This window comes from Acanthisitta chloris, unplaced genomic scaffold, assembly GCF_000695815.1.
Source record: "Acanthisitta chloris isolate BGI_N310 unplaced genomic scaffold, ASM69581v1 scaffold352, whole genome shotgun sequence".
Taxonomy (NCBI): domain Eukaryota; kingdom Metazoa; phylum Chordata; class Aves; order Passeriformes; family Acanthisittidae; genus Acanthisitta; species Acanthisitta chloris.
Window position 1 is genome coordinate 51,403 of NW_008658587.1, and position 21,626 is coordinate 73,028.

Sequence of the window (21,626 nt, forward strand, 5' to 3'; positions counted from 1 at the left end):
AGGTGAAAGTGGAAAGTGGAAGCCATACGAGGAGTGGCTGAGGTCACTTGGCTTGTTCAGCCTGGGGAAGAGGAGACTGAGTGGAGACCTCATAGCTGTATACAGCTTCTTTGCAAGGGGAAGTGGAGGGGCAGGTACTGATCTCTTCTCTGTGGTGACCAGTAACAGGACCTGAGGCAATGGCCTGAAGTCGTGTCAGAGATGTTTAAGTTAGATACTGGAAAAACGTTCTTCAGCCAGAGGTGCTTGGCACTGGAACAGCTCCCCAGGGAAGTGCTCACAGCACCAAACCTGAGGGAGATCAAGGAGCCTTTGGACAATACTCTCAGGCACATGGTGTGATGCTTGGGGCTGTCCTTTGCAGGGCCAAGAGCTGGACTCGATGATTCTTGTGGGTCCCTTCACACTCAGAATATTCTCTGATTCTGTGATTCAGTGAGCATGTCAAACACTGGAACACAGACTTTGAAAAAGTGTGCCAGGAGCCATCTGGAACTCAACTGGTAAAGGTCCAGAATGGTCTGATCTCACTTTGAAATCCACTTTGTTGGAGCAGAAGGACACAATGTCTTACAAAAGTCCTTTCCACCTGAACTAATTTCTATGATTGTATCATCTATTTCTAGCAAAGTCTTTATTTAAAATCAAACACAGTGACAATGCCTTGTGGAGGTCAATAGCAATTCTTCTGGTTAGCAGAGCACTGATAACTGCTCTGATCATCTTGCATCAAAATTCCCTCTTACCACAAAATCCATGAATTGGTATCAATGTCGGGTTTCTGCTTACCTGCTTGCTCTGACAGCAAAGTTTGATGCTGACAAAGTCAATTTTCAATAGCAAAACACAGTTGTTGCAGATATTTTTTATTTTGTTTTGTTTCATTGCATGCAACTCAGAATCTCAAGTTCATTTAGTAAGTAACCACAAGAAATAATGAATCTTCAGTCTCCAGGCACTTCAGATGAGCTATCAGTGAGACTTACTTTGTGCAAAGGCTTCCTGCACATCTCCTCCCACCCCGGTCAGAGAGTCCTGAGGTGCATGTGTTGGGGTGGAGCAGGCAGAGGCAGACCTGATGGGCATTGGAATAGGTCGACTGATAGTGTGGCTGGGTGAGGAACGTGGGGAGCCTGCCCCTTGGGTCTGCAAAACAATCACAAGGGGTTAAACAGGTCTTTGTGAGAGCCCACCAGCTGTCCTTGTAACCCATCCCTCAGCTCAAAGGCATCATGCTGCCTGTAGATCAGTTGGGTAATGTTAATTTTGCTGCAAAAAATGCCCAAGTCAGCTGTTAGTGGACAGCAATGCTTCTGTGTAGAAAAACAGTAAGTAGGAAAACATGAGTCAAGATCTGACTTTAAGCATGGGAAAATGTCAGGCAGCTAAATTAAAAGAAAATTCAAGTTAATAACACCACACTGTAGACCTCTCTGCCCTCTTCCCTCTCTCATTCCCCCAGTTTGCATGCATGTTTGATAAAGTGTAACCCATCCTGGCAGTGAGAAGGAGAAAGATGCTGGGACCAATGTGGCTTTCAGCCAGGCCAGCCCCTTCCATCGGAGTGCTGCTGTGAGCGCTGATCACAGCCCTGCCCTCTGTCTCCCTGCAGCACAGGTTCATGGTACATGCAACCTCTCAGTCACATAAAGTCTGACACTCGCAATAAATAATATAACATTCTGCTTTTGATTCGGAGCTAGAGAACTATTTAAGCCACTATTAAATCATACACTATTACATTATTTGCTCTACAGGATATACTCAGGCACTCCCAAAACACCGTGGGCACAGGGCAATACAAATTCCTGCCATGGGTTCGGCTGCTGGAAGTGAAAATGTTTTAACACCAGTCACATAAATGTCATGCTGTTAGCACCTCACAGTTAGGATCACTTAGTGGAAATTCAAGCAGACTTTACAAAACAGTAATTTTTACTAACGCAGCTGGGTGAGTGATACCAAGAGACACAGTGCTCTTCTCACCCACAGTTTCAAAACCCCCTGGGAATGTGTGTCCACATAAAAAACCCAAACGCTGGAGCTCACACCAAACTGCACGTGACTTTTGACTGAAAACCTGTGTTTGGTAGATGCCAAGGATGGAGCTGGCTTAAGTGCTGTTAAAGAGGAACTGCAACGCAAGACCCTGGTTGTTTGCAGTCATAAGTGACCCGAGAGCTGTTGTTTCCCCAGTCCTGGCTTTATTTTGAGAATTCAGGAGGATTTCTTAACTCTTCTCATGGCTTGCGGTTGCCACTGCAGTCCTGATACAATTTGGCAAATATGTTCTAAAAAAGACAAGTGCAGCCCACTGCAGGATGAGTGCAGCACTGCCCTTGAGATTTTTATAAATTCCTGCCCTGAGCCATAAATAATGCATCAGAATACTAAGCTATTTGTCCTTTTCTCCTATCACCCCTTTATAAGAGACATTATCACCAGAAAGACATCAAGGGCAAATTAGGTTTATGAGGAATAAGCACATTACTGATGGAAGAATGGAGGATTTAATACTTATAATTTCTTTAATGATTGGTTTTAGAACATTTAAATGATGGATGAAAGGCAAGTCAAATATATAAAGGCCAGATGCTCTCCTGTTTCTGGAATCATCTGTACCAGCTCCAGCAGAAATACAGATCTCTAGCCCTCTAAAGGCAGAGCACAGAGTCACCTGGAGATGCTCCAAGGTCCTTGGTGGTCACACCCCCTGCACATCAGGCATCTACTGCCTCGATGGTGCACATTCTATCCTCAGTGAAACACATTTGCAAAAGATTTTTTGGTTCTCAGCTCCCTGAAAGTGGAGTGCCCTTTTTCACTTGCCTTGTTTTCCTTAGCTCCCCTTTGCCTTTCATCTGGGGATCACCAACAGCGGGAACTTTCAGACAAGATGAGGGAAAAATTGGACAAAATTTGCTTCTTAGAGTTAAGTTACACTCAGGAACGAACTTCAGAATAGGCATTTTATTTCCTAAAAATACTTCTGCTCTGGAATTTTCCCACAAGAGAAATGTAAAAGCTTCTGCACATCCAGTGCTTACCCTTGTGTCTGTTTTGCAGCTATGACTGAGATCTTGTGTTTATGATAAACAGTGCTCTTTTATCTGTAGCTTTCAGTGCTGGAAAAAAACTGTTTGGGAAACACAGGGAGATGAAGCATTTGGAGTCCCTTGTCCAGGAAAAAACTCATCACTTTTTATACTATTTGGGTAGTATCAGACAGAACTGATGAACAGCAGGTTGAAATAGGAGGATATTAGTGAATTCCTGATTTCAGAGAGGTGAACACTAAACATATTTTACTCATCTAGATCCACCTCAGCCCAAGTTTGTGGGAGTGAAGTGCTTAGTGGTTATCAGGAGAAACGTGATAGGCGACTATCAAAGGCTAGAGCTAACGGCCTGAAATCTGCTATGACAGTCAGTAGTGACTTTTTGGTAAGCTCAGCAGAGAAATTGAGCACTGAATTGCTCCCAGACTTTGGCAGTTCCACCAGCTGAGGACTAAGGCATGCGGAAACGGGAGCTACCACAGCCACCATGGATATTTTCATGGCTTCAACTTTTGTGATGCACTTGGTTGCAGCTATCAATGTTCTCGTGCTTTTAAAGAAAACTCCCATGTATTTCATTTAATTCACCATCTCTAGTCACCTTGCTATGGCTTTTAAGTTAACTCTTGCTAGACAGGAAGAGAATTCCCGCTGTCAAGCTCAGGATAAAATGCTTGAAATAAAAACTGGCCTTACGAGAGCTTTAGCTCATTGCTCCCTCTGCCGGGACTGAACTGGGATGACATATGGGGAAAGCCTGCCTCACAGCCTCATCAAACGACAGGGATGTGAAGAACTCATTATCCTTTCTCAGGGAAGGGCAGGAGAGAAATAGATAGTTCATCAGCATTAGATGAATTGCCAGGCTGCTCATTCCAATTGAATTCCTCCAGAAATTAATTTAATCCTGTTTCTCTCAACAGTTTGTGAAATGGCATAGCATAATGGGGATCATTAAATGGAAATTGTGAGAGTAATTCTTCAGCATCATCACCTGGTATTCAGTGAGGCTATTACTCTCAGAAGGAAAAAAAATCTCATAAAAATACCTCATAACAGCCTGAAAATGTGCTTTCACTTATACTGTCCAGTGAACATTTTATATGCTAGGGAAACTCCTGGCACATTGGAAACTTCTCTTTTGCGAGCAAAATAATCTTTTAATACTGCAGAGTCTTTACAGGGAGGTGCTGTTTGGTCAGATTTATTGTTCTGTGTGCAACAGATTGATGGCCTACAAAAATTAGCCCAATGCTAGTTTTATGAAGGTGAGCATTACATACAAACCCTGCATGCTCTACCACAGAGAACACATCAGACGTGTGACTGTACCTCTGCTGATGAAAGAAAGAGGAAATGTGTTTTGTCAAAATGAAAGGTTTTTATCGGACTTGTAAATCAGACTGCCATCTGAAAAGGTTTTTTATATTTTAGCCTAGTATCTTTCCAAGATCCATTGCAATACTCCAAAACAATAAAGTCTTCTAAAATTCACTATTAATAATATAAATACTTGCTCTTTTTGATCTATGTTGCAGAAACCATTTGTTTTCCCAAAGAATCATGGGACTGTTAACACCAGTGCTGACTTTAAAGATATACACACTATGCTCTGACTTTTACTGGGTAAAGCGGGTTTCCAAACTCATTGCCCTGGTCTAATTTAAGCTCAGTTATGTTTTTCTTAAAGTTCCAAATTTTTCATTACATTTTCAAAATGTTATCTATGGTAGAAGTGTTCTTTAATTCATATCCTAGGTTGGTTTCACTGCATTTGAGGGGTGATTTCTATACCTTACATGTTTTCATTTAGAGGAGTGTGAAAAAGATCAAGACTCCTTGCAGCCATGACTCACTTTCTAGAGGGCTAAGATACTTAGTTGTGAAAATTGCTCCAAGCTACTTGAAAATAATGTGGGAAAGAATTGCAAAATATTAATTTTCGTCAAAAGAACACACACACTTCTCAAGCAAAGGAAGTAAAACAGATCACAGGAACACAATCACATTTAGGAGTTAGTGAGGCCTCCAGTAAGGACAGAATTTACTACCTGTTTCAATTCTTCTTCCTAAAGAAAAAGAGGATCAGCACATGAGATTAGCCAGGGTGTAAGTGAAGAACAGAAAACAGCCAAATGTGGACTGCAAGGTTATAGGTAGGTGAAAGTTGAAATAGTTGAAGGTATGTGACCAGGTTAGGCTCCCACTTCTGCACACTCTGAACATCAGAATAGTGCAAAGGGTGAAGAAAGCTGCTATCGTTTCCTACCCCAAATTCTCTTTGTCCAGGCAGTGCACTGACATCAGGCAGCCCTCACTGCTAGTTGGAGCACTGCAGCATTTCATTAGTAGAGCAAAAAGTATCCTGCCTCCTTCCAGCTCCCCAGAATCTGGCTATTTGGTGAGCTCTGCTGCTCAGGTGCCACTAATTCCTGCATTGTGGCTGCAGAAGCTTGTGTGTGAGGAGATGCAAGTGACATAAGGATCAAACTCATCCTTTGATGCAAATCATGTTGCTAAATGTATTTCAGTGAAATTCCTTCTGCTCTTACAGAGCCATATTTGACCCAAGGTGCACTGAATTTCCATGCACTGATTTGATCTGGCATGGCCAACAACAAAACAGATTCTTATGCTATACAGAGCACTTTCTTCCAATGTGAATTTCTGGCATCATCTGTCCTGAGGCACATCAGGTAAAACAGGGCTGGACTCTGCAAATAAAGACATGTTTTCTACCTTACTCTAGTCTGCCTTTAAAAATGGACATGCTTTTTGAGACCTTCAATTTTAACTGAGATGCTTTGGTGAGGTGTGTCTCATCTGTTTAACAAGGGCTTGTTTCTGCATTGGTGAAAATGACCAGGTGTTGCTGGGCAAGAATCTCTGAGGTGAGAGAGTTAGATGTGGTTGTCAAATGACAGGTCCGACAGAACCAGCAACTGAATGGGCAAAGTTAAAGGAACTCTATACTGTCAGCTGGAGTAAGTAATAGAGTACAGTCCTGTGGGTTTTTAAATAATAGTTAATAGCTAACTCATTTTATGCATTGGTTTGTTTCTTTTCTTATTCTTACTCCACTTAGCAGCAGGTGACAGTCATGATGCAGTGCTACTACAGGAACAACATCATCTGAAACCCCTGAATTGGAAGACCAAGGCAAAACCAAAACCTAAAAAACTAAACAGTCAAATCCTACAGAATTCCGTGGTTAAACATCCTCCCTCTCCTCTCTTGCTTCACTCTGCCTGTTCTCATTGGTAGTATCAGGTGGAGCTCCTTACCTTCAGCAGTTTCATGAGACCTTCTAACTGAACCATAAGCTCCCTCCGGCTTTCCTGGAGAGCAGACATCCTCTGTTCCAGCTCATCCTTCCGCTGTCTGAGAAACAAGCAGATCTGATCAGAGCTTACCCCTCACAGTATCAGCAGCTTCTTACTCTGTCATTTTTTCCAGTCATACTATGAGGTACATGCCTATAGATCACAGGAAAGCAAACACACGGAATGAATTCAGCATAGTGCTTAGAAATGAGGCCACATGAAGGCTAGGGAGTTCCCTCATGCTGAGAATACTCATGGGACTGAACACAGTGATTAGGGAAAAGACAGACACTGACACAGACTCTTCTTCAAAGAACAAATGAGGTTCAAACAAGTTTGTGTTATATTCTCTTGTGGAAATCCCTGGCAATTTTTGTCTTTGTATGTCTCTAGTCAATAACCTCACTAGCTGTCAGGAGAAATTAAAGCCATGCCCCAAGGGACAGGAAATTACAGCAGGGGCACTGAACACAACAAGATATGAAGCTAGGAGAGTTCAGAAATTCAGCCAGAACACCACAGTGATCTGCTTTTGTTTTTATTTTTTTCTGAAAGCAAGGGTAAGACTATCACATAGCGGAGATATAACTGCTTGAAATTAGCTCTTTGGACTCGGAGTCCAGTGCTGGTTCCATGACAGTGTGAAAACTGAGCCACTCCAAGTGTGACAGCCACTCCATATGTGCCCCCATAAATGTGAATAGCTTTGATTCTGCACAGCTCTGCTGCACAGGATGGGGGATCAGCACTTGCACATGTCCAATCACTGAATTGTGTGAGAGGATTACCTATTAAGTATATTTTATAAACTACTGTGTTGCAAATAACATAAAACCACTATGTCGTTAGTCTTGTACTACCTACAAAATGTGACAGTTTAATCCTAAATGGGAAAGCACCATAGCCAACAAGACTTCAGTACATTTCCTGTATTTAGGGTATATGAAACCCTGATTTTGAGCCTTCTCTGCAAATAAGCAGCTATATAAGCAACACTGATCTCTATGGGATTGCTCATGTGCACTCTCTCTCACCTATATATAATAGTATCATACAGTAACACTGCCAGGTTGCATTTACTCTTCTGAAAGATTTTTCTATTTTCTGCTACAAAATGCCTGTGCTGGCTTTTCTTTTCCAGCCATGTAATTGCTGGAAATGCTGTGAACTATACAAAGGCAATGGAGTTTAAGAAACTGCTAACAAAACCAAGGTCCATGTAATTCAAAGTGGCAGGTCCTAGCACAGAGCTGTGCTGGGTTTTAGATTAATTCTACAGGGAGAGAGGATCTAAGCAGTGTGCACAGTACAGACTGTTCCTCTGATGTTTTTCTCCCACTGCACTCCAGAGCAAGTTCTTGGGAGTAATGGGTTTTCCAACCTGTCTCCAAGATAGTACTGGCAATGTGAAGGAATGCTGTGTTCAGAATCTCATTTCAGTGACTCTGCAACACTCAGCAGCTAGTGAAAGATGCTGGGACAGGTACTCACACCATAATTTACAGATTCCAGCATTTCTTAATACAATGTGAAATAAACTGCCCTACTGCCTAACGTGCTTCAAGCCCGAAATACTTCTGGGGTAACAGACATGAATCAGGCCTACTGTTCTAGTCCTGCTGTCTTACACATGATAAGAAGAGCGTTGTGACACCTTAAGTGTCTAGGAATTTGAGGTGCTGTCAAAATTCCACAGTAAATCAAAAGTCAGACTTCTGCCTTTCAAATGGTGAACATTTTACAAGGCACGCAAAGCAGTTCAGACCCACAAATTAAAGGTTATTTTCTGACTCTGACACTGCATATTAAATCAGAGATGATATCATAATTGAGGAACTCGGCATCACTGCCCTAGGGATATCCCATGTCAGGAAATTAAAGTAGGGACACTGTGCTTTTCATATTAAGTAGTCAGTCTGCTAACACTGCACAATCATTTCTTTTTTTTCTAAGTATAATGAATTTTATTTGTCAACTACAGAGAAAGCCAATCTTCTAAACCTGCTGAAAACAGACTTTAGGTTTGATGCACAAGAGCTACATTACTGGTATATTTTATGCAGTGTACACATTTTCATCACAGTTGGTTTTATGTCTCACAGAATGTCGCTTGCCGGTAGATATCTAGAACTAATTACACACTAAAATCACTCATAGAAATGAAGAAGCTAATTTGTATTCAGATTGGAAAGCAAATGTAATTATTTGTGAATCAGAAGAATATTTTAGTGTGGAAAACTCCGTAATAAAACTATGAAGTATTTGTAAGGAAAAAGATTTAGCACAATTTCTTACAGTAATTTCCTTTGGGTTATTAAGACCACTAAAATATTAGTTGTGTGAGGAGCAGATAAATGGCCAAAAATGTTCTTCAGTCTTCTCAAGAGAGTACTGCCCTATAGGGGCAGAGCAGCCTAGCACTGTTTCACTGGAAAGAAAGTGGTTACACTCTACTGTCTATTCGCATGAAGAATTTGGAATAGTTCTTACTGGATTCTCTTTCTGGCTCTCACAACATGAACTCCAGGACCTTCAGGGAGCCTATGTATCTGGGCCAATGACAATTGTACTTCTTCAATGTGATATCCATGGCAATTAGTAAATCCATGTAGAGTATCATAATTAACATGCTGATACATGCATATCAATGTTTTTAGCTTGGAGGGATGACTGGAGGAATCTCCTAAATGTTCAGCTGCTGCAGATGACATTACTCCCCACCTCCCACGTGATGAGGAGGCTCATTCTGCAGCCTGGTTTTGCGCTGTGCTAAGAACTGGGGGCAATTTTAAAAAAATAACATCTAATTCTGGCTGTATTTTCATGTAGTTCTGTAATTTCTTTAGCATAACGGAGAAGACTTTGTTAAGGCATTTTTTCTGACAGAATGTTTTTCCCCATATAATTAATGGCATTTGGACAAGGCTGTGGGGACCTATTCCAAATGACCGACAGGCCTAACTCTGCAATCACTAATGCACGTGCTTAATTTAATATAGATGAGTAACAGGTGAGATTCCTCATACATGCAGTTTAAAGCATAAGCTTAATTGCTTCTAGGACAACAGACTGCACCAAAAATGGAGAAAAAATACACACTGACTCACTTCAAAAAGCCCCCAAAACTGTAAGCTGAGCGTATCTCTTATTTCTTCTCTTACTGAGAATGTCTGTTTGGCCCCTGTCATAGCCAAAGGTTTTACTGCTGTGGACTTACCTCAGGAGCCGAAGCTCTGCAAGGAGAGTGGGATTTTGTTGTGCCTTCTCTGGTGTGGGCTGAGATGCTTGCTCATGTTCAAGTCGCAGCCTCTGGATCTCCTGTAGGATTTCTCTTGGGGAGGAGAATAAGCAGAAGGCTACAGGTCAGTAACTTTCCACAAAACCAGCTCACTGGACATCGCAGGGGGAGATGAATTATGATTGTATGTAGCTTTTCATCAGTGTAGATAAAATGACTGGGCTGCAACCAACCAAAGGAGCCCTCAGCAATGGGAGAGGGCTCTGGATGTTTTTTAAATGAACTCCTAGGATTTCGCCATAAAGGGAAATACTTTCTCAAGACCCCCCAAAAATAAAGGTAGACATCAAATAGCTCTAAGCTTAACTAAATTGTTCCCTTCTAATTCTTCATCATGAACATTTCAAGTACCACATGAACTTAACAAAAATTAAAATAACCTTTCTGGCCCTTCTTGAGTATCAGGGGAAATATTTAGCACTTAAAAGATACTGTCAGTGTAAGTAGAGATGTGAGAGCAGTCAACAATTCAGGGAGAAGCACTTTAATAGGACTTGTTTTGACTGGCTTGTCAGCCCTGGAGCACTGTCAAAAGGCTAATACAAAGCTTCGCAGCAGAAGGTTGAAACCTTTGTGAGTTTTCTGTCTTCTTCACAATGTGCTGGATAGCAGACGGTCAGGAGGCAGCCTTGAACTATGAAAGACAAATCCAGACTGGAGCTGGTGGTGCTCATTACACGGTGACAGAAGGCAGTGCAGAGTTTGGAACAGGAAACCATCTGGTCTGGGCTGGCCTCTATTTTACAGTCCAGCCCTAAAAGCAGAGCTCCACTGCCATACATTTCACGGCATCCGGCAGTCTGATACCCAGGGCCAGATTCTCTGCTCTTAACAAACAGGCATTACTCCTTTCTGGGGCTGGCTGGCTTATTTCTCCTGGACACTCTCTCTCAGTCTCGGGCACATTTGTACCTCTTGTCTCATTTGATCAGTAGCCTAACTTGCTGCTAACCTTTCTGCAAACCTTTCCCAGACAGGCTGTGTCCTGGAAAGCTTTAATCATCTTTTTCCCAAATAAAAGCAGGGGAGCATAACATTACAAGCATGACTGATCCTTTTATCATTTCATGTTATAGTGCTACAGAGGATCCAACCGAAAGTGACTCCAGGTTTGAAATAGGACAGGCTTTTTTTTAACTCTTAACAAACAGCAGTTGCAAACAGTAAAGTATCAACGTTGATATCATGTCATTGAAGAGTACACTTATAAAAACACAGGGTGGCTATGGATTTCAAAGCCTTTGTCATATTCTCTGGACTTTTTTGTGCCCCATGCTTGTTGCAGGTGGATATACATGTGCATGTCTAAGCATATTATACAGGTGTAGGCAGTAAGAAATGTTAAGAAACAAACAAACAAACCAAATATATGGGCTGCACAAAACCAGGTGCTTTGTGGACACTTACCGGTTTTTGTTTTCAAGCTCTGCAATCAGCTGCCTTTGCTGCTTGTTTGCATCAATGGTGAAGGAGATATCTGATGCCCCTCTCTGCTGACTCTGCTGCTGTTGTAAAAAAGAGAAGGCTGCATTGAAGAATAGCCAGCATGCAGCCATGAGTTCAACACAGATCTGTTCTGTGAAATCTGCTTACAGAAAATGTACTACCAGGCTTGCCTACACTGAAAAAAGAGCATCCATGCTGCGCTCATACCCGTGCGGCTCCATCGCTAGTAGAAGCAGAGTAAGTGCTAGAGTAAATAAGACTCGGTGTTTACCATCCTGTCATTCATTGCTTTTTCAAGGAGCTTTCTCTGAACCAGTCATAAAAGGCAATGGCACTGCTGCAGGCAGTTGCTGTAATATAGGCTCTTAATTTTGATACTGCAGACAAGAGGAACGCACTGAAGCAGAAACCAGTGTCTGCCTCCAAAAGGAACAGGATGTGTTTCCAGTGCAGTGAAGCTTCACTCTCTTGAAAGTATGGTTTTACTTTCAGTTTGAAAGCTCTACTCAGTTTTCAGTCAGGCTGTGTGGCCCATTTAGCCACGTTTTCCAATACGCTCTGATGACACTTCAGAAAACCTCTTTCCCCAGTCCTTCAGGTACAGCAGAACCTTTATTCCCTCCAATAAAATGAGGTGGGAGTTAAACTATTTCTAACCAAACTAGGCAGTGCTCACTTCAGCTTCACAGGACTATAATCTTTTTTTGCATGTTCATCAGTAATAACCAATTATTGTTTTCCTTGTTCACACTCCTGTATTTCAGTACTGCATCAATGACAACACAGAGCATATTTTAAAGTTTCACAGCTATCAAAGATATCCATTTGTTCCTAACTCCAGCCTGGAAGAATCAGACATTTAAAAACCCTCTGCTGAGTTATTGCTGTGATCTGAATGTTTCTCACCATAAAAGCCCTGCAAAGTGTAACTCTGGAACCCAATTTTGTGATGCCAGGCATCTCCTCCTCCAGGAGGTGAACCCTCAAAAAGGATGAAGATACATCTCAATAGCCTAACAAACCTACCAAAGGTTAGGACTGTAAAAAAAAAGTAGGAAAAGTATGTTTCCCCTGTAGCCATTTTTTTCTGTTATGGATACATTTTCCCATTAATACTCCAACCACAGGGAAGCAGAGCAGTGCAATAATAAGAAAAAATGACACATGCTGGCCATGAGTGATACAGGAGGAATTGGGATCTTTATCCTGAATGCCCACTGTTATTAATACATTTTGTTCTTTAAAAGCCAGAATGACCATCAGCAAAGCTTAAAAAATTTCCACTGTGCTCCTACTGTGGTACCACTCTTGTGCTTGAAAAGATTTCTGTATACAGAAACCTTCTCTTTTCCTTCTGTCTCTTTTGTTCAAAGAGCACAGATGGATGGCAATGAGAAATTCAGTATTTTTCTTTCAAACCAGCTCTATTTATACTGTTTCCTAAGTTTTCCCCCAGATCAAGGACGTGTTATATACAACCGATTCTGACCAGTTTCTACCCAGAGACATTATGAATGTGAAATCTTGTTTCCATAAAGAATTACTGTCCTTCAGAAACAGGACCATCACTTACAGGTTGCCTTAAATTTGAGACACTGTGTCACACCTCTGGAAAGGATTAATTTGAGCTGGGCTGGTGGAGCTGGAGCACCCCTCTCTTCCTAAGCACTAGTGTGAAATCTTCTGTGACAGATGGCTGCATGGGGTGGCAGATTTGTCTTCACTTGGCGTGAACGTGACTCAGTGTCTTTACATGAAGTGTGGTTCCCAATTTCACCCTTTCAGTTGACCCCACAGTGTAAATCCCAGTGTGAAAATGTTTCCGGGTACTCTGGACCAGCTGCTTTTCACTTAACCATCATTTATGATCTCTTGTTCTATCAAATGTGCTGAGATGGAAAAAAGTAACTAGGCTGACCTTATATTACCATTTAAGATTTTATATACTTTGATTAGGTTCCTGCTTCATCCTCTCTTCCTCCTGAATGCAGTTAGTGAGGTTTTAGCCTGTCATCACCTTCTATCTTGGGATACATAGAGCAGAATAATCATTGCTCTGAAATGAAAATGGGAGCCAGGGCTAATGCAGGGGGTCATTACAGTCATCCTGGCTTTAAAATCCTTAGTACGTAGGGCCCTAGTGGCTGTGATATTTGAACTAGAGAGTAATATGGATTCATCACCCCATTTTTCCACGGCAGTAAATCATTAACCTTTAACCAACGCTAGTCCAGAAAATATTTTCTAGTCTTTCCTGAGTTCAAGATGTCAGATTCACTTTGATGTAATTATTTAAATACCATTGCATTAGTATATAGATTATAAGCATTAGTATGTGGATTCTTTGGTTTAAGTGGACTGCACAGAAGTGTCACTCCTAAAGCATAACAGCCTCTGATGAAAAGGATAGGGAAAAATAAACCATTAATCATTACACTATCCGATGTAATTTCCCTGATCTCGCCAAGCCCCTGGAACATGACAGAAGGAAAGTACCTTCCCTTAATTAAAACACTTACTGATGAAGAAGTTTCTGCTGCCAGCCTTGCTGCATACCTGGCGATCAGCTTATGTTCTTCGTCCAGGCGACTTGCGCTGTCGAGCACGCTGCTCGGGGGGAGGGCAAGGAGGGAAGACACGTTTATACACAGTAAAAGTCACCATTGCTCTGTCACACCATCATCTCACATCCCCTCATTACAGAATTTAGAAGCAAAATGTCACCAAATTAACAACAGCTGATGTTAATTGAGCGAAGGAGAGAAGGGGGAGGGACATTTCCCTGAAGGAGCAGCTCTAGAGGCCAGGCAGCACCTCCCCTCAGGCAGAAACAGCAGCAGTCTGCAACCCTTGGCCAGGGCTGTGCAAGATGCAACTTACAGAGTTACTCTGCCCAAAAAGGGGTGGGAGGGGTTAGGACCACCTGTCAGCATATATTTTACTTCTCAGCTTTATCATATCACCTAGAGGAGTGGTAACTTTTTGGACAGGGGATTAGTGGGAACTTCAGTGTTTACTGGGAAAACTTCAGAAGCTTTGTCAGATTTGCAACAGAAAACAGTATTCAGGACAGTTTTGCAGGAGACTTAACAGGGCCTCATGGATCACTACCTAGAACAACTAATCTTGAAATTAATAATCAGACTTTCTCTCTTATTCTTGGTTTCTTAACATGTGGGAGTAAGATTTCAGAGAATCACATGACTGTGATCAAAAAGTGTAAAAAATAAACAGCAAATACACTGAATTCCTTTAAAATATTGCAACTTATTACTTATATATCACCACTGATGCCAGACTTGGGCTCACTTTACCTTGGAGCCAACTCCTGCTGCCAGGATGCAGGAGTCTACTTGCACCAACTACAACGGAGTTTGGTCACCTGTGCAGAATCTCCAATGGAGATTGGAGATCACCACTATCTCCAATCAAATCCCCAGTTCAGAAAGTGTAACAAACTAAATAGCAAATATGCTGTATTCCTTTAAAACACTGCACCTTTTTTTCTCCCTGTAAGAATATAAAATGCAAATATTTCTCTCAAGTTAATGCCTTTTCAGCTGTCCTTATTTTAAATGGAGGCTAGTATTTAGTCAGGTGAGCAGGAAAAAGTAAAACAATGAGAGCCTTTACTATTTTTAAACATTTAGAATTTTGCAGAGAACCATTAAAACTAATAAACTGACAAAACCAGAAATCTGAAGAAGACTTAGTTGACCCTGAATAATCCTGGGCTTTAGAATCCTATACTGCATTACCTTTAGTGTGTACAAGAGAAAAAAAATGAAGCCCCTAAGAAGAGGTGAGAAGAAAACTTTGGCGTGTGGAATGCAAAACAGCCTGCAGACTATCACAGACAGAGGTAAGTCTGACCTCTTTTCTTATCCCTTGGCAACTCCATGATGCTTTTTTGGCTGAAGAGAGACAGGCACACATCTCCCTGCCCATGGGCTCTTCAGGGCATGCAACTGGTTGCTAGCGAATGATCTTCACATTTCAAAAGAGTGTGCAAAACAAGAATTACCCTGGCCATGGGATTTTATTCTGAGTTTTGCCAGGAAAATAGCACTCGTGCAAAAACCTCTGCTTTTGAGGAATTCACATCTTTAGAAGGAAAAGGAAATGTTTCTCCAAAATTTCTTGGTGAGTTCATATCCCTGTGCACCTCAGGGAACTACAATGTGCATCTTTTGGTTAGCTTGATTAAATCCACTGGGATTTAAACATGATGTTTGAAAGATGAGTAGTGGTTGATATTCATTGATCATCAAACTAAAGCTGGGAGTCATATGGATTTGTTAGGGCTTATGGATGTAAGAGAAAAGAGACAAACATAGTATTTTTCTCATTCTGATAATAACTTGTGAGACCACAAACACAAAGTTTAGAAAAACAGTAAAGCTCTGAAAAGTGAGACACAGAGAGGTTCTGTGTAAGCAAACCTTGTGCTGCAGACTGTATGTTAAGACTTCTGGTGGTAGATGAACACTGACTTTTTGGGTTTGGTTATGTTTATTTTGTTACATATATAATTTCATTTTATGCTTATTCAGATTCTTGTGGAATAATTGATTTACTTTCTGCAAAGACACAAGCTAAAAGTATTTTTCTGAATTTATACAGTACTGCTTCTTACATACTTGTGCTTACTGTAGTGATACATCATCCAGAGAAAGAGAGGGGCAAGCAACTCCTGCCGACACATACAATTATGTAAACCAGGTAATAAGGGTTACTTTCATGACAGCTTAATTAATTTTTAATTTTACCATAATGACTGTTTCATCCTAACAGATGGCTGTGAAAACAGCAAGCATTCAACATCAATTCTCCTTTTTATAGCAATGTGCAGCCATATTATCCATCCTGGAAAAATGGATTATGGCTCCACTTGTTCGCATGACACAATCTGCACCACAGTTAGGAGATGTGAGTTAACCCCTGAGACAATGAATGAATGAATTACTGAATGAGCCAACCCACTGCAGCTTTTTGATTCTTACTTGTATTTAATGTCTTTGATACATATTTATACGTAGGTGGATGTCATAAAATAGATGTAGCAGCATGTCAAATCTGCTATGTGAATGCCACAAATCACTAGCCCCAAAGCTCTGTAAACTAAATTTCCATGTCTGAGATAATATACTTATGCTATGTGACCATTAAGCACAGAGGTATGCACAGTAGCATTAGCCTCGACTGCCAAGACTTTTATGTCTCAGAGTTCTGATTTGCCATAATTCATTTCTGCTTTACTTCAGCAACATCACGAATATTCATACAGTGATACAGTATGACAGTCATACACACAAGATTTAAAGTATTATGAATATGTGTGCAGAATTTGGGACCCTCAAGGGAATGATTCAGGCATCCTTTTGAAAGAAAATGAACATTTTGCATACAAATATCCTACTGCTGGTCCTCCTTTTCTAACAAAGTTTAAACAACACTTTTAACACTGCTTCTCCATTAGTGAATATTTCTTTAAAGACTTTATAATTATTAACCATAATTGGTCTCACATCTATCACCATTCATACGCAGAGTGAATGTCCAATATTATCACCTGTAAAATAGGACCTTTATGGTGTAAGGGAGATCCATAAAAAAGGGATCTAAAAACTACAGGTAAAGGATGCAAAATACGATAGCCTGTGAGCAAATGAGTGACACTGGCAGATCTTCACTATTTCTCAGGCTTTAGATGTGCCAAACCAGCCTGTTCTGCAGGAGGCACCCTGCAACAGCCAATATGGATGTTCTCTGCTGGTCTTAAAATCTATGTCACCACTGGTTAGCAAAGTCTCTTGTGAAATTTTTGCTCTAGAGATACCAGTGTGGCCTTCATGGCATACTCTTATTCTACAAACCTCTTCTTAATAAATCATTTGCTATAGAAAATACAGACAAATTAAAGGGTAGGTTTCTAAGCCCCAGGGCTGTAAGAACAATGGCCTAACAGCAACACACCAAATGTATTCTGAGGACTGTTCAACTATGACACCTTCAAAACTGGCCTGGTTTCAAGGCACTTTAAACCAAGACACATCATCTGAACCCTCTGCTGTTGTTAATTTGCCATTTACTTTAGAACCACCAAGGTTTTACCACCAAAATGTTAGCAACATTCAGTTATGTGGGTATAATCATAAAAACTACCTCCATTCAGTGGAGCCAAATGTCTACACGTTTCCTCTGCAGCAGTTGGTCTCTGAATGTTTTTCCTCTTTCAAGGGAAGATTAGACCTGCCTTCCTAGCTAGAGTTAGTTGTTGTGCACACCCCCTTAATAAACATTTTTAAAATACCAAAGAATAGCATGGCACTTTTATAGTACACGACTCACCACAGTACTACACAGTCTAACATAAAAACTCCAGAAAATAGCTTTCTGTGGAAACCCCCCCCCTCATACTTTTAATATATTGTATCTTATTTTCTTCTGCACCTGAAAAGAGAAAGACTGAAAGATGTGGAATTAATATTCAAAACTAGGCAAAGTCTCTAACCTACAAAAAGGAAAACTATTTGCAGTTAAAAGGTTGTTTTTTTTAAAAAACCAGATACTAAAGATGAACTAAATTAAATACCAAGTATAGGTTTTACATACGAACCCAGAATTTACAATTAAACTACTCAAAATATCTGGCTAAAGGATACTTTTTCTACCCATGCAGTAAACTATAAATAATGTATTAATCCTTTCTTTTGTTTCTTAATTTGCTCTGGAGTAGTGACTTCTAAAAAACCCCTCAAATAGCTTATTAGCCTGTGGTGGATGGAAAGGAAAACTTGTTCTTCTAGTTGCAGTATCAAATAACTGCAGATGAAAAATAAGCAGTGAAAATTAATTAAATCCCCCCAGAAAACCCAAAATATACATATTAGCTGCATTTAAAACAGAAAAAAAAAGGTATACAGGGCTATATCGGACCGATCATTAGCAACTATAAATAAGCCTGACTCAGTATCTATAAAAACCCAAACCTCCTTTTGTTTTGAAATGTTACCGTATAGCTCTTAAGATAATTTTATGTATTATGCTCACAAAGTATTTCTGTAGGTTTTTCTTGCAGATAAAGGTCCAGCTACAATAATTCCTCTTTTCATCTTTGTCTGCCAGAAGCATTTGAAGCTATGTGCTGGCACGTCTGGGTATGTGCAGGTGGGATTTTGCAGGCAGATTCAACAGCTGAACTGCCCAGCTGCAGCCTCCCCTAAATCAGAAGCTACCTGATTATGGTTAACTACATGCTTTACTCAGGGTTCCAAATCTTGTTAAGATCCAGGGTGAAATAACTTGAACTCAGCACTATTCTACACAATTGTGTGGGTTTTGAGCAAACTGCATCCAGACACTTTGGGGCATGGGCAGGAGGAGCTCACCTTTGCTTGAAAATGCCACCCCAGGCTATGTGAGATACAGCAGCTGAGCCTCCTGCAGAGGCCTCACCTACCCCTCCTGGAAACTGACTTCACACAGGAGCCTCAGGATGGCAAGACTTTGTTCTGCTTGTCTTTACCAAAATATAACCATTCATTTTCTCTACTAGCAGTCTCAATCCAACAAAGGAGAAAATGGCAACGCAGCATGGTCTGATGCATGACTAAGATTGCTGTCCCTCTTGGTTATGTTTCTGTCAAAATCTAATTGGTATCTTATACAAATAACAGATTATTCCTCATTCAGGATGCTGTGACTGCAGTGATTTAATGTCAGTATTCAGATGATATGTACTACACTTTGCATCAGTTGCTTAAACAATTAAGGCCATTATTAGTCACTCTCCATTCATTCCTCAAAAACAATAAATGTTGGATGTTATGGCACAGAATTTGTATGTGCGTATTTGGATACAAACGTACTGTGACTTGGTGAGGTTGGCTCAAAACCTTGAGGGAACAGGTTGGAATACATAGAACAAAATTCAGAGGATGAAAAGAGTAAATATGAAACTAGGCACTCACAAAGTGACCTGGTGAGGAGCCTAAGCTAAATGAACCACAGATATGGCATTCAAGCCTAACACCAAGAGATACCCTAAACCATGTCCATTCTCTGCTTTCCTCTTGAACAACCATATCAATCAGGGCCACATTTTCTTCTCCCTGTTGAACCAGAGCGAGCGGTAGTGTACTCCTGTCCTCAATCACAAACGGGCAATGACTGGTCTACACACATGTCCCAAACAGCTTCCTCTCACAGCCACAGTGTAAATATTCCTCCACAAGCCTGCTTTCTGGAAGTGCTTCTTCAGGAGTGAAACTCCCCTTGAAAATGGTTTTGTTTTGAGTAAATGGTTTTCATTTTCCTCACTAAAACTAGTTTGCTTTTTTTCTCCCCACTGGCACATTCCTGTGTGCTACAGAATAGAGAAGCAGATCCAAAACAATACAGACTTTTTTATCCACTGGGCATGACAAATTATTCTCATTTTCAATAGGAGCTACAGACAGAAGTGAACTTTGTAAGGCTGAAGAGAACCACCACATTCACCATTCAAAATGAAGTTGCTTATTGCCTTCCACATACTAAGAGCAAATGGACTTTTTCCTGACCTGTGAAATAATCTGCACTAGCAGTACAGGAAACCAAAGGGTTTGTTAGCAGCAAAAGAAACCTCATGAGCATAGTTTTGTTAGAAACACTGTAGAGTTTTCTGCTCAGCACCACATTTTCTAGGGCCATATACCACACTGCTCACCACCTTGCTGGTACAGGGCTGCAAAGTCTTGAGTTCTGTTCCACTTGGAGAGTTGAGCCAGAGTTTTCCCCTCTGGGGTGGCCTACTGCAACGCCACCATCTGCAAGTGCCAGGACAGCTGGTGGGTTTAGTAGCCAAAGGTCCATAATCACTCCAGCAGAAACAATAAACTATGTTCAAGACACCCATTTAAAAACCTTGAGTCTGAATGAGATAAGGGAAAATTCATATACAAGATTCAAACAATACAGAATTCAGGCAGATTTAAAAACAATGCCTGATATATGTAAAAATGAAAATGAACTCCTTTCTCTAGGTTAATAATCAAATTATTATTATCATTATTTATGTGCTATTGCCATTTCTTACTCTCAAGGAAGGTGAAGCTACAAATTATATATCACCTCAAAAATTAATACCTTGAAAACATGGACTTGTTAATCACAGTTGTGTGAAGATTTCTGTACCATCACCAAGTCCTGCACTGCCTAGAGCAGCATCCCACATCAATTTGTTTAGCCATTCTTTGCCAGCCAATTATTTGCAATACTTAGCAATCCCTTGCCAGCACCACTAGACAGAGTAACAGCAATTGCCCCAATCCACCGTTTGGCAGGACATACCCCATATTCCTACACATTCTCTTTAGGTTAGTGCTCATAAAGAGTTGCTTCAGCTTGTAGCCAGGAGAAAACAGTGAGAGCATTTGGCTGACCAATGTCCCTCTCCTGGGCCCCCCAAAGGTGCCAAACCTGCACTAACCATGCGGGGTTGCTCTGTAGCATGTTGACATACAACCCGATGAGCACATGTTCATCAGCCAGCCTGTCTGCAACATCGAGGCTGTACTGCAACCTGGAACAGGGGTGGGGAAAGAGGTGCAAGCCAGACACACAGAGAGATAGAGAAAAGCAGGAGCAAGTGAGACTGTGAAATACTTCAGTGTTCTTAGAGAAAAAAAACAAAACCACACCAAGTGCAGAAATTAATTTGTTATTATTGTAACTTATATGTTTAGTATTTAGTGACTTAGGATGGTAGCATCCCATTTGATGACAGAGCCAGCCTCAGAAATCACTGAGATGCCAGGTTGGGCCCGGGCCTGGAGCTGTACAGTGCCATTTATTATAAAATACAGCAAATTGTGAGGTCAGCACTATTTATTTTAATATACTATGTATTGCATATAAACATGGAATATAGATATGTAACACACAACTGACATACTGAATGCACAAGCTGGATTTTCTTGTCTGATCAAGATCTCATGCATCCAGGTGTATATAAATATATTGAGCATGCCCTACTAGGCTCACTTGGTTAATTGGTTATCACAGTCTTCTCAGGAAAGATGTTTCTAGAAAACAATAAAAATGGGCGGAGTAGAGGAAGAGGTTTTGGTTTAGCTGTGTTAGTGCAAGTTAGGAACATACTCTCTCTGTAACTTACCCTTTGCCTTTCAAGAAAGCTGGAGCAGCCCTAGCCAGCAGTTTGCTCTGCTCTACTTCAGTGTTCTTGGAAGGAGAGCTAGTTAATAAGACAGGAAAACTAAGAAGAGGGTAAACAGTGATGTCCGAAATTAATTACAGAACAGGGTTTGGAGAAACTCATTCAAGTGCCCTGGACTGAATAGAAAAAACAATACAAGCTTTAAAGAAATTTTAGAAAACTTCAGGAAATGCAAAAATCAGGAATTACAAGTTCCCTCCTGTTCCCCAAAAGCGAAGCATAAAGCCTTCACTACAGAATGACAAACAGAACGTGCTTCTCTCACAAATGGAGAGCTGAAG

General features: G+C 40.9%; 1 protein-coding gene across 2 annotated transcripts in view; it reads right to left on the minus strand.

Annotated features, from left to right (window-relative positions):
* The window catches only part of DTNA (dystrobrevin, alpha), a 100,913-nt gene that overhangs the window by 16,848 nt on the left and 62,439 nt on the right, over nt 1-21,626 (minus strand). The window contains exons 11-17 of one of the 2 annotated variants that reach the window (XM_009085136.1): nt 21,286-21,363; nt 20,599-20,691; nt 13,646-13,733; nt 11,088-11,185; nt 9,600-9,713; nt 6,344-6,440; nt 987-1,146 (exon numbers count right to left, since the gene is read on the minus strand). In XM_009085136.1, the coding sequence (XP_009083384.1) occupies nt 987-1,146; nt 6,344-6,440; nt 9,600-9,713; nt 11,088-11,185; nt 13,646-13,733; nt 20,599-20,691; nt 21,286-21,363 (728 nt within the window). The remainder of the gene's footprint in view (nt 1-986; nt 1,147-6,343; nt 6,441-9,599; nt 9,714-11,087; nt 11,186-13,645; nt 13,734-20,598; nt 20,692-21,285; nt 21,364-21,626) is intronic. The other variant, XM_009085138.1, reaches the window with a different exon arrangement.